This window comes from Balaenoptera physalus (assembly GCF_965194825.1).
Source record: "Balaenoptera physalus genome assembly, chromosome: 8".
In the NCBI taxonomy this organism is placed as follows: domain Eukaryota; kingdom Metazoa; phylum Chordata; class Mammalia; order Artiodactyla; family Balaenopteridae; genus Balaenoptera; species Balaenoptera physalus.
In genome coordinates, this window is record NC_138887.1 from 19922136 (window position 1) to 19935037 (window position 12902).

The window sequence follows — 12902 nt, forward strand, 5'->3', positions numbered from 1 at the left end:
ACTCCCTAATCCTATTCTCAGGAGTCTGGCTTTCATTCTAGATATATATATACCCAAATGCCTATATATGAATGACAGAAGTGTTCTGTCCATATATAAGCATAAATTTTTTGATTTAAAAAAACCATAAATGGGGTCATATTTTTCTACAATATGTATTTGAAAAACAACCATATTTCATGGATGTCTTTCCACATCAGCACATTCAGACTTGCTTCATTCTCTTTAAAAAGACTATATAACTGATTTAACCAATTGCATTTGGATAGATTTTGATTGATCCCAGTATGTTATACACATCAAACTGAATGGGAGTGGGTGAGTACTAGGAAACATTTCTCCTAACAGTTTACAGTTTTCATGGACTAGAATAGATTCTATCTAATGATTAGAACAGACCTGAAAGAATGGCAGGTGGCCTTGGGAGTATGGGATCGATCTCATCACTAGAGACCAGGGCAAGTTGTAGCTGCGTTAATGATGAAAGGTGTTATTTACTGTTTAAATTCAGCAGTTGAAAGAATCCCTTTGTAAGGAAGGTGAAAAATGAGAAGTTTATGTGTATTATTTCTAGACTGCATTACTCTTTGGAAAAATATGACCAACCAGTTAGAATTTTGGTATCATTGTTACCTTTTCCTTCACATCTGCATCATGGTGAAAAACTAAAGCTCTCATTTTCTGGGCACATTCTTCTCCATATAACAGGTAAAACAGTGAACCCTCAGTGAAAGTTGGCTGAATAGCTAAATGGCCTTCCTTTTCGAGGCAGGTAGTTATATTCTGAAACAGTGTGAGAACTCGAAGAAGAATCTCCTTTGCTACATGGCCATCACAAAGGGAAAGGAATGATGAATCCACCTGAAGTAGGAAACAATGAAAATTAAAAATATACGAAAACATTTTCCATGTGTATGTTCACATTTTAAAGCTGTAGTGAATACATTTAAAAAATCCTGTCATAGAAAACTATCCCTAAGACTGCATAACATAACGTAAATGTGTAAAATCTTAGGCACTCCTACGTCATACACTAATGGAAAAAAGAGGTTTTGTATTTTAGCTAAAAAACACGATTTCCTTGGAATCCTAGAATGTAGTCATTTGGAAAAACACACATTTCCTCTTTAAGATTCATCATATATAGTCATCATGGAAACTCATTAATTCACCAAACACTAACTGCACACACCGTGTGCAGGGGCATAGGGCTGAAGAGATGAATATGACAGGGTCCCTTTTCTATAGGACTTGAGGTCCATTCTACCACAGCACTACCTATGCTTCCTTCAAAATACCACAGCTTTTAACTGCTCCTTTCTTGCATATTTTTGTCTCCTCTCCCTAGACTGTAAGCTCACGAGGACAAGCACCATGTAATGCTGTACTCACTGGTGTATCTTGGCACTCAGCCCAGCATCAGGCACATACTGCGGCCTCCATAAATACTAGTGTTTCAGTGGAGACTAAGATACACTGAACATAAGCAGGTCAAATATAAAAGATGTGATGATACATAAGTACCCCAAATTGGAAAGACAGAAAAATTATAATTCATTATTGCTAGGGAGAACTTTTCAAAAAGATTTTTAAAAGTGTAAAATACGTTCATTATGGAAATTTTAGGAAATTCATATCGGCAAAAAGAACCAAAAAAAACCCACCTCTAATATTGCTCCTCAGAGATAATCCCTGTTAATATTTGAGGTAAATCCTTTCCTTCCAGATCTGTCTGTCCAAATCTATATATTTGTATGGACAAAACAAATATGTAAGCTACTGAACTTACTTTGGCACCAAGGAGTCCATCTGTCATGGCTGGATTTTCTGACAAATTCAAAAGCAGTTTTAAAACTTGAACCTGAAATAAGAACATTGGTTTATTTCAGACTAGCAAGCGTGGATTTTCTCTCCCTGGCATGCTGTCCCCCAACCAAATGCACATTTTAAAGTCCTGCCTATTCTTCAACGTCTGACTCAAATTTTCTCCACTCCACGAAGCTTTCTCAATTCCTCTTATTTAAAACCTTAGTTTTCCAATTATACTGATAGGGAGACAGGGAGAAAATAATGAACATCTTAGCTACCACCCCTGGCGCACAGAAATACCTAACACAGAGTAAGCTTAACATGTGTTACATAAATAATCTTTATTACGATTACTGTTAAGTGAAATATGATCTTTGGAACAAAAAAAGGAATCTCTCAAAGCTGTTTCTTTCTACTTCAAGTATGAAAATTTGGGGATAGTTTGGTTATGAAGACTAACAATGTGGTGCTTTATACTATGTTTCTATGATTCTTGGAGCTTATCGTTTCTATGTGAAAAACTGTACAATCATTTACGCAGTGACATAATCAAACAAATGTTATCTTATAGCTGACTAGCCAAAATATCAGAATCTTATCACTTATAACTGAAAAGTCAGTAATGAAAACATTCAAATGGAATTCTTCCTTTAAAAATGCAAGTTGTGGGGCTTCACTGGTGGTGCAGTGGTTAAGAATCCGCCTGCCACACAGATGCAGAGAACAAACGTGTGGACACCAAGGGGGGGAAGTGGCGGGGGTGGGGTGGGATGGGGGTGGTGGGATGAACTGGGAGATTGGGATTGACATGTACACACTAATATGTATAAAATAGATAACCAGTAAGAACCTGCTGTATAAAAAGATAAAATTCAAAAAAAAAAAAAAATCCACCTGCCAATGCGGGGGACACGGGTTTGAGCCCTGGTCCAGGAAGATCCCACATGCTGCGGAGCAACTAAGCCCGTGCGCCACAACTACTGAGCCTGCGCTCTAGAGCCCGTGAGCCACAACTACCAAAACCTGCAAGCCTAGAGCCCGTGCTCTGCAACAAGAGAAGCCACTGCGATGAGAAGCCCACGCGCTGCAACTAGAGAAAGCCCGCGCGCAGCAATGCAGCCCCCCCCCCAAAAAAAAAGCAAGTCATGTAAAACTATACTTTCTACAAGATACTTGAAATTACAGAAAGTGAGGAGCAGGGAGAGGAGACTGAGATCAGGAAAAAGTGACAAATGTGCCCTCCATTACTCCCTGGAAGAGACCCGGATGTTATTATATAAACCTTTTTTGAATTACAAAGGCATTATGTGTTTACTATAGAACATTATTTTTAACTACAGAAAAACACAAAGGAAAAGGAAATTCACTCACATTTCCATGACTAGAAATGATATTAAGTTTGGTATTTTCTCATATACATATCCTAATATACATTCCTTTGATCACACTGTACATATTAATTTGTTAAGTAGAAAGATATAAGACTTTCCCTACTTTTTACTGTTTTTATCATTTAAAACTTTTAAATAAAATTAATACATGTTCATGATAAATTTCAAAGAGTGCAGGAGCGTTCTGCACAGCAAAAGAAACCATAAAAACGATGAGACAACCTACAGGATGCGAGAAGATATTTGCAAATGATGCGACCAACAGGGGTTAATTTCCAAAATATACAAAGAGCTCATGAAGCTCAATATAAAAAATTAAACAATCCAATCAAACAATGAGAAGACCTAAATAAACATTTCTCCAAAGAAGACATACATGTGGCCAAGAGGAACAAAAAAGATGCTCAACATCACTTATTTCTAGAGAAATGCAAATTGAAAGTAAAACGAGGCATCATGTCCTATCAGTCAGGATGGCCATCATCTTTAAGTCTACGAACAATAAACACTGGAGAGCACATGGAGAAAAAGGAACCCTCTTACGCTATCCGTGGGAATGTAAATTGGTAACAGCCACTATATATTAACGCACATACATGGAATCTAGAAAAATGGTACACATTCACATATTTGCAGGGCAGGAAGAGAGACGCAGACGTAGAGAATGGACATGTGGACACGGGGTGGGGGAAGCAGAGGGTGGGATGAATTGGGAGATCAGTACTGACATATATACACCACCATGCATAAAATAGAGAGCTAGCAGGTACATGCTATAAAACACAGGAAGTTAACCTCGGTGCTCTGACACGACCTAGATGGGTGGGATGGGGGGTGGAATGGGCAGATGGGAGGGAGGACCAAAAGAGAGGGGATATAGGTATACATATAGCTGATTCACTTCACTGTACAGCAGAAACTAACACAATATTGTAAAGCAATTATACTCCAATAGAAAAAAAAAAAAGCACGAGGGGGTATCACGGGGTACCAGTCAGAATGGTCATCATCCAAAAGTCTACACAAACAATAAATACCGCAGAGGGCATGGAGAAAAGGGAACCCTCCTACACTGTCGGTGGGAATGTAAATTGGTGACTGCCACTATGGAGAAGAGTAGGGAGGTTCCTTAAGAAACCAAAAACAGAGCTGCCGTATGATCTGGCAATCCCACTCCTGGGCGTTTATCCGGAGAAAACCATAATTCAAAAAGACACATACACCCCAATCTTCCTTGCAGGGCTATTTACACTAGCCAAGACATGGAAGCAACTAAAATGTCCATCGACAGGTGGATGGATAAAGAAGATGTGGTACATATATAAGGAAATATTACTCAGCCTTAAAAAAATGAAATAATGCCATTTGTAGCAACGTGAATGGACCTGGATATGATCATACTAAGTGAAGTCAATCAGACAGAGAAAGACAAACATCATATGATATCGCTTATATGTGGAATCTAAAAAAAAATGATACAAATGAACTAATTTACAAAACAGAAACAGACTCACAGTCTTCAAAAACAAACTTAGGGTGACCACAGGGGAATAGTGTTGGGGAGGGATAAATTAAGAGTTTTGGTTTAACATATAAACACTATTATATTTAAAATAGATAACCATGAAGGACTTACTCTATAGCACGAGTAACTCTACTCAATATTTTGTATTTATCTAAGTGGGAAAAGAATTTGAAAAATAATATGTATATGTATACCTGAATCACTTTGCTGTACACCTGAAACTAACACAACATTGTAAATCAACTATACTCCAATATAAAATAAAAAGTATAAAGATAGAAATCTAGAAATCAGCCACCCGCTTTTAGACTCGTGACCTGGGTTTACATCTCGTGTGTTAAAGGTGAGAAAATATATATATAAAGTTAGAGTACAACTACAGATTAAACAGTTAACGTATATGTATTTTGTTTTGAAATAGGTCAGTCCTATTGAACCGTAACTTTTTCTTGTGTCACATATGCCATCTTGTGGTGGCTCTAGGACATTTCTTTTAAGCCATTACTTTCTTTTGTTCTCATGGCAGATGTAGCAAACACAAGGTTTATTTAAATTCACCTTCTACTATTCGTATTTAGTTATGAATCAGTGTTGAACCCAAGAGGTTATTATAGTAGAGTGAGATCACCTATTAAAAATAAAGATTTAAAAAGTTCATGTTGGTGGTTTTTTACTAAGAAAATATCTAAAATGGATACATTTTTCCACTTACAAATGGATTATTACCCAAAAGTTCATTTGCAAGTTGCAACTTTAAACTCATTTTTTTTAAAAGACTTTTTTGATGTGGACCATTTTTTAAGTCTTTATTGAATTTGTTACAATATTGCTTCTGTTTTGTTTTGCTTTTTGGCCAAGCAGCCCTGACCAGGGATCGAACCCACACCCCCTGCATTGGAAGGCAAAGTCTTAACCACTGAACTGCCAGGGAAGTCCCTAAAGTCATTGTTTAATGGAGAAACAATTGGTGGTTAGCCTCCCAGACAGACGAAAAAAGCAAATTTTCTATCCCAGAAATACCTGCTAGGCAATGTAGTGGAAAAACAAAACAAACCAAAAATGGAACATAGTATTGTGGTGTGAGTCACTTTCAAAAAGTCATAAAATATATTAAAATATAAACCATCTCTGAGACAGATATATACAGCCCCAAGGCCAGAGTTGCTTGGCTCTGAACACAACGTGCCTGTGAGGTTTTGGGCAAAGCAGCTGCAGAGAGAAAGAGAAGAGAGAGTTTCCAACAGCTCCAATGCCATGGGGTAGAGAGAATGCAGTTTCTATGGGGTCAAGGGCTGGAAGTTACCTTGCTCCCCTGGAGAGAAGGGTGTTGATGGGTGTGTGCATTTGGAAATTGCCTACGGATGGAGCATTATTCCTAAAATATTGCTAATACGATTATTACATTTAATTTTGAATGCCTTCGGGTACATCTTGGACCAGATCTAAGTAAGTTTGGCTACCTGAAATGTGGAAAGCCCATATAAAAACATCTCAGGGGCTTCCCTGGTGGCGCAGTGGTTGAGAATCTGCCTGCCAATGCAGGAGACACGGGTTCGAGGCCTGGTCTGGGAGGATCCCACATGCCGCGGAGCAACTGGGCCCGTGAGCCACAATTACTGAGCTTGCTGCGCATCTGGAGCCTGTGCTCCGCAACAAGAGAGGCCGCGATAGTGAGAGGACTCGATAGTGAGAGGCCCGCGCACCGCGATGAAGAGTGGCCCCCGCTTGCCACAACTAGAGAAAGCCCTCGCACAGAAACGAAGACCCAACACAGCCATAAATAAATAAATAAATAAATAAATAAATAAAAATAAAAAAAAAAAAACATCTCAGAACAAATTTTAAAAGGACTATAGTGAGGCTCTGCTGTAATCATAACTTGATAACCTCAGAAGTAACTTCAGTGAAGTTGATTATCTGGAGTTTGGCTTCACATTTAGTCCTTCTAAAATGCTCATGCATTTTTTTCAACTGTGCCAGAGAACACAGGCCAATACAGTAAAACACTGATGAACAACTGACTCAACTAATTAGAACGTTTGATTACTCTACCTTCTGTTTTTATGGTATTTCTTGAAAAATGGTGCTTGATAAGAATGCACACCAATATGAGGGGTTTACTCCAGCAGTTTTCACAGGGTGTCCCAGTTAATTCAGCTCCATCTCTGTTGCCTCCTACATCTATTGATACATAACAGGTCAAAGTGGAGCACTGAGACATGCATTACTGAAACTTAAAAGTATAAGTTTCAGAAAGATTTTTCAACAAATAATGGTCGAATCAAAAAAAAAAGTTCTGTTAACCCTGAGGTAAGCAAAAAATTCAATTACCCAGCGCTGTCACTCAAAGACTTCTTTTAATCACAATGGTCCTGTATCTGGTGTGGGTGAAGCTAGCTACTTCACTTCAGTAAAAGGTAAACTGATTTTCAGAAAACCAAATGAATACCCATCTACTGATAAGTGAAACAACAGATTATTTTCACAAGTTAACTTTGAAATTCAATATTAGGGTATAAAAATAATATACTTTCTTGTGCCCATGTAAGGGTTTTTAGTAAACTCTGAACTTTCTTTTTTGAGGAATATCAACTTAAGATGGGTGACTTGTAAACTGAATTCCAATCTTAATAAACTGGATGCAATAGCTGTTTGTACTGCAAGTAATGACCACTTCCTTCATACCTTGGTGCTTCCATTTCCCGTGAGCAACAAGTGGAACAGGTCTGTAATGTAACTGCTAAGCATGTGCTGGTGGTCATTGGTCACCGTCATGTTTGTTAACAACCTTAGTCCGGCCAGCTGCACAGCGGAGTTCAGGGGGCCGGAGAGGACATCCTCACAGACTTGACTGACGTACACCTGAAGGCGGAGAAAAAGTGAGCGTCTTAGGATCTCCAAAATTTTGCTATTGAACCGTAACTTTTCTGCACAGCAGAACAGGGTGATTGTTCAGGATGAGACGGGCTCCTTAGGAAAGACGGCATTTGTATCCAGCCCTCAAACTTGGGCGACTCTTTTTTTTTTAAGCTGCCCTTGGGAGGCACGGAGCATTTTACAGATATACCTCACTTCAGCCCTAAGACAACTCTAATGAGGCAGTGTTATTATGGCCATTTTACTGACAAGGACTTTAAACTCTTCCAGGAGCTTGGACCCCCTGCCCAATGTAACGAGCTGGTGGAGCAGTGTCCAACCCCAGAGACCATGCTCCCAACACCAGTGGGGGGCCTCCCAACTCAGTCTGCCTTTCTGTGTCTGGGCACACTAGGATAAGGAGGAAGACCTGTAGGGCCATTTTGTACCATGGTTAAGAACCTGAACAGTAGGATCTAGAGGCTATCTCATGTTAGAAGTAAAGAATGGGGGGGACACAAAGTCAAATAGAACTTTTCTTTAGAGTTCTTTCCTTCAAAAGTAGGCAGAGGACTTCCCTGGTGGCGCAGTGGTTAGGAATCCACCTACCAATGCAGGGGACACGGGTTTGAGCCCTGGTCCGGGAAGATGCCACATGCCGCGGAGCAACTAAGCCCGTGAGCCACAATTACTGAGCCTGCGCTCTAGAGCCCACAAGCCACAACTACTGAGCCCACGTGCCACAACTACTGAAGCCTGTGCGCCTAGATCCCGTGCTCTGCAACAAGAGAAGCCTCGACAATGAGAAGCCCACACACTGCAAGGAAGAGTAGCCCCCGCTCACTGCAACTACAGAAAAGCCTGCGCGCAGCAACGAAGACCCAACACAGCCATAAATAAATAAATTAATTAATTAATTTAAAAAAAAAAGTAAGCCGAGGCAAACTCTGTTTGGCCCAAGGTTCTTATTTACCGAGGTATATGTATATGAACTGCTCCTTCATAATATTGTAAACCGCCACTGGCAAAAAGTAATGCAATGCCAGTAGTACTCCTATTTCACACATGACAGATCTAAACTAAACCCAGGGTGATGGAAATTTTTCTGAAACTCTATTTTCTATGTTTGGCCATGATCTTTCCAGCTTGGAAAAATTATGTCTCACAAATAATTGGTATTCACCTAAGTCTGAACTCCACCAAACATTCTAATTGGTAAGAAAAATTCCCTAATATAAAATGCTAAGGAATTACCAACTGTCCCATAAGCCAGTATTAACTTTTAAAAATATCCAAATGTATTCATGTTACCTAATGGCAGTAAAGCAAAGAGAGATTAAATTTTTAATCTGGTTTCAAGATCTAAATGATATTTACAAATCAATCTGGCTGTCCTGGGTCACCATTTCATTATACATCCATCCTTTAAAAAAATGGCATTTCCTTAGAATCATTATAAATCATGTATTTTCACAGGATGCTCATGTCTTTCAAAGCATTTCCTAAAATGTGCTGAGCATTTACATCCTTATTAGCTCTGAATCTTTTCTCCATTTCAGTTCTAGCAACAAGATCACCAAATGGGCCAGCTCAGTTATTCCTGGAGCCGTGTGCCCACCTCACCTTGTTCCTTTCTCTTGTGATTCCCTCCTTCCCCAACTCTGCCCGTAGAAGGCTTAGACAGTCTTAAGACCCATCTCAGGCTCTACCTTTTACAGAAACTTCTGAATGAAATCTCTCCTTTCTATGTATTCAACGATATTTTACTTGTATCTTTCCTTAAAGTATTTCATCATGTTCTGCCTTGAATTACAACTATTTGTGGACTTGCCTTATCCCTCCTTCGAGCTTTCTTAAAACAAGAGTTAATCATGTTCATTTCTAAACTCTGTAACACAGAGCAGGAGCTCAATAAATGTTGAATTAACATAATTTCCTAATTTATTGTGTCTTCCTGCTGATGTTATCTGACTTTGGCCTGGTTCCTTTACCACACTTGGATTAAACTGAACCCCAAATTCAAAAGTCCACTGCACTTCTTATTGGCTGGTTCAGGTCCCTCCTTCCTGACTTAGTCTCCATAAAAATGAGCAGAGGGCCTGAATAGACATGTTTCCAAAGACATACAAATGGTAAACAGGTTCACGAAAAGACGTTCAACATCACTTATCATCAGGGAAATGCAAATCAAAACCACAGTGAAATATCACCTCACACCTAGTAGAGTGGTTATCAAAAAGACAAGAAGTAACAAGTGTTGGCAAGGATGTGGAGAAAAAGGAACCCCTGTGTACTGTTGGTGGTTGGTGCAGCCACTATGGAAACCAGTATGGATATTCTTCAAAAAATTAAAAATAGAACTAGCATATGATCCAGTAATCCCACTTCTGGGTATATATATAAAGAAAACAAAATCACTATCTCAAAGTGACATCTGCACCCCCATGTTCACTGCAGCGTTAGTCACAATAGCCAAGACATAGAAATAACCACCTAAGTGTCAATCAATGGACAAATGGATAAAGGAAATGTGGTGTGTATATACAATGGAATATTATTCACTATAAAAAAGAAGGAAATCCTGCCATTTGTGAAAAATGGACGGACCTTAAGGGCATTATGTTAAGTGAAATAAGTCTGACAGAGAAGACAAACAATGAATGATCTTATTTACATGTGGGATCTGAAAAAGCCAAACTCACAGAAACAGAGAGGAGAATGTTCAGGTGAAGGAAACAGGGAGATGTGATCAAAGCAGGTGAATAAGCTGTGGAGTCTCATGTACAGCAAGGTGACTACAGTTAACGATACTATGTTGTATACTTGCACGTTGCTAAGAGAGTAGATCTCAAATGTTCTCACCACACACACACACGCATGCACAGGTAATTACGAGGTGATGGAGGTGTTTGCTAATGCTATACAGTAGCAGTAATCATTTTGCAATATATATGTGTATCAAATCATCATGTTGTATACCTTAAACTTACACAATGTTTATGTCAATTATATCTCAATAAAGCTGGAAAAAAAATAAAAATAATTCTTGGCTATAAAGTTATAAAGCATGGCCTACTAAAATTTCATTACTTACCTTTTTGTTATTTTTCTCTTTCATTTACAGAAATGCTTACCTTTTGTGATTTCAGATAACTTACCTTTATCTTTATTTGATTTTCAACATTCACACTCAGGTTATTCAGTGCATTTAAAGCTTTCTCTTTAATACTCTGGTTGGGATTGTTGATTTTGCTTCCAACGATTGGAATACCACCCAATTCACGAATCATGACCTAAGAGGGAAAAAACAGGACCATGACTTCAATATGCACCCCCCCTTCATTATATTCTTTGCATCTACAAATACAAATAAAAACTAATGACTCTTTGGAAATACTGTTCCAGTATACAACCTCTAATTCCTATTTTTTTAAGAAGTTTACTACCCATAATTTTGTAGGTAAAGAAACCAATTGAAAATAAATTATTAATATATGTAATATTTAAACTATAGCATGGAGATATACAATGAAGATTTACAGAGCTACTACAATGATCTCAAAGCAATTTACAAACAAAATTATTTTACTCTGAAATAAGTTATATCTCTATTACAGGCCAATTTGGAAATGCATTAAGATTTAGAACACTACAGTAGTGTTTTGCTAAAATGAATACTTTGGAACACTAATCCCTCAAGATTTTAGTAGATGCTCCATTAAAAAAAAAAGGGAGCTTTCATGGATAAGTAACTTTGAGAAACTCTGGGTATAACAAGACTAAACATGTCTCTTTATTTTGATGCAATCCTATGTTCGTGTGCATTGGAATCTCCGAGAGGGGAGTATTGAATATAGTACTTCTATAAACTTTATCCATAAAGAAGATCATTTTTCAGTTGGGGGAGAGGAAGAAAACTTATTACATCTTGAAGTATTAAAGTTCCACACAGGGCTTCCCTGGTGGCGCAGTGGTTGAGAATCTGCCTGCTAATGCAGGGGATACGGGTTTGAGCCCTGGTCTGGGAAGATCCCACATGCCGTGGAGCAACTAGGCCCGTGAGCCACAACTACTGAGCCTGTGCGTCTGGAGCCTGTGCTCCACAACAAGAGAGGCCACGATAGTGAGAGGCCCGCGCACCGCGATGAAGAGTGGCCCCCACTTGCCGCAACTAGAGAAAGCCCTCGCACAGAAACGAAGACCCAACACAGCCATAAATAAATAAATAAATAAATAAATAAGAAAGAAAGAAAGAAAGAAAGAAAGAAAGAAAGAAAGAAAGAAAGAAAGAAAGAAAGAAAGAAAGAAAGAAAGAAAGAAAGAAAACTTAAAAAAAAAAAAGTTCCACACAGTTTGGAAATGCTGCCCAAATTTTCAGAGGAAAAATAATCTGGAGATTTCTCACAATCAATTGCAACACTAAATACTATGTGCCTTTGTCCCAACATTGAAAGAGACATAAACTTTCATTTCTTACAAGAAAAATAAGCTGAAAATGACTCCTGTCAGGCCAAAACATGCCATTCTATCAGAAAAAGAGATAAAGAAGTTTTCCCTCTGCAATTCCAGGTTCTTCCAAAAGAATGTGTGGTTACTAGAAAACAGCCATTTTTAAAAACAAAAAACAAAAAAACTGTACTGTTAAAGCAGATGAAGGCACTGTAATTGATGACAAGGGACACCAACTCCCATTACTGAAGAAAGTACTTGTTCACCAATGGCTTCTAACCCACTCACTCTGACTACAGTTTGTTTCAGAGGAATATAAAACTATGGCATCAGAAATAACGCCCCCCCCAAAAAAAAAAAAAAAGAAATAACCCCAATACAGGCATGCTAATAAGCTAGTCACCATCTGTTGTTTTTGTCTGCCTGGCACCCCTCTTTCTACTGGGGCAGACATGGCACCTCCTCTATCCTATATAGTCCCTGGTGGGGCTGCTAGCCAATTGTGTTCACACCCATCCCTGTTGTTTTTGGCTGCAGGATGCACATGTGAGCCAGGCCTTGTTAATCATGGTCCAGGGTGCTTTGGCCCAACAATCAATCCAAAGGGTTGGCACTTATCCTAGCAGAGCAACTCCACCTTTCAGATCACGAGCTACAATGATGAAGGCTTGAGAGGCCAGTGGCTTTCTTTCCATCCCTGTGAAGAAAACCTCTTTGTGGCCAGAGAGACAGAGATCAAAACACAAAAAGAAGCAGGGGTAAGCAGCCAAAAGACAGAGAAAGAGAAGGTCTGATAATGCTTTCTGTAACCTTGAAATATAGTCACACTTGTGCCTGAAACCAATGATACCCTTGGACGTCCAAGTTAACTG

The 12902-nt window shown here is 38.9% G+C and overlaps 1 protein-coding gene across 4 annotated transcripts in view; it reads right to left on the reverse strand.

Moving 5' to 3' along the window:
• The window catches only part of ARMC10 (armadillo repeat containing 10), a 55178-nt gene that overhangs the window by 17057 nt on the left and 25219 nt on the right, over window positions 1–12902 (reverse strand). For 2 of the 4 annotated variants that reach the window (XM_082473625.1, XM_082473627.1), the window contains exons 3-6: window positions 10740–10874; window positions 7411–7587; window positions 1790–1861; window positions 634–861 (exon numbers count right to left, since the gene is read on the reverse strand). In XM_082473625.1, the coding sequence (XP_082329751.1) occupies window positions 634–861; window positions 1790–1861; window positions 7411–7587; window positions 10740–10874 (612 nt within the window). Of the gene's footprint in view, window positions 1–448; window positions 862–1789; window positions 1862–7410; window positions 7588–10739; window positions 10875–12902 lie in introns of those variants that run through there. The other 2 variants (XM_082473626.1, XM_082473628.1) reach the window with 2 other exon arrangements.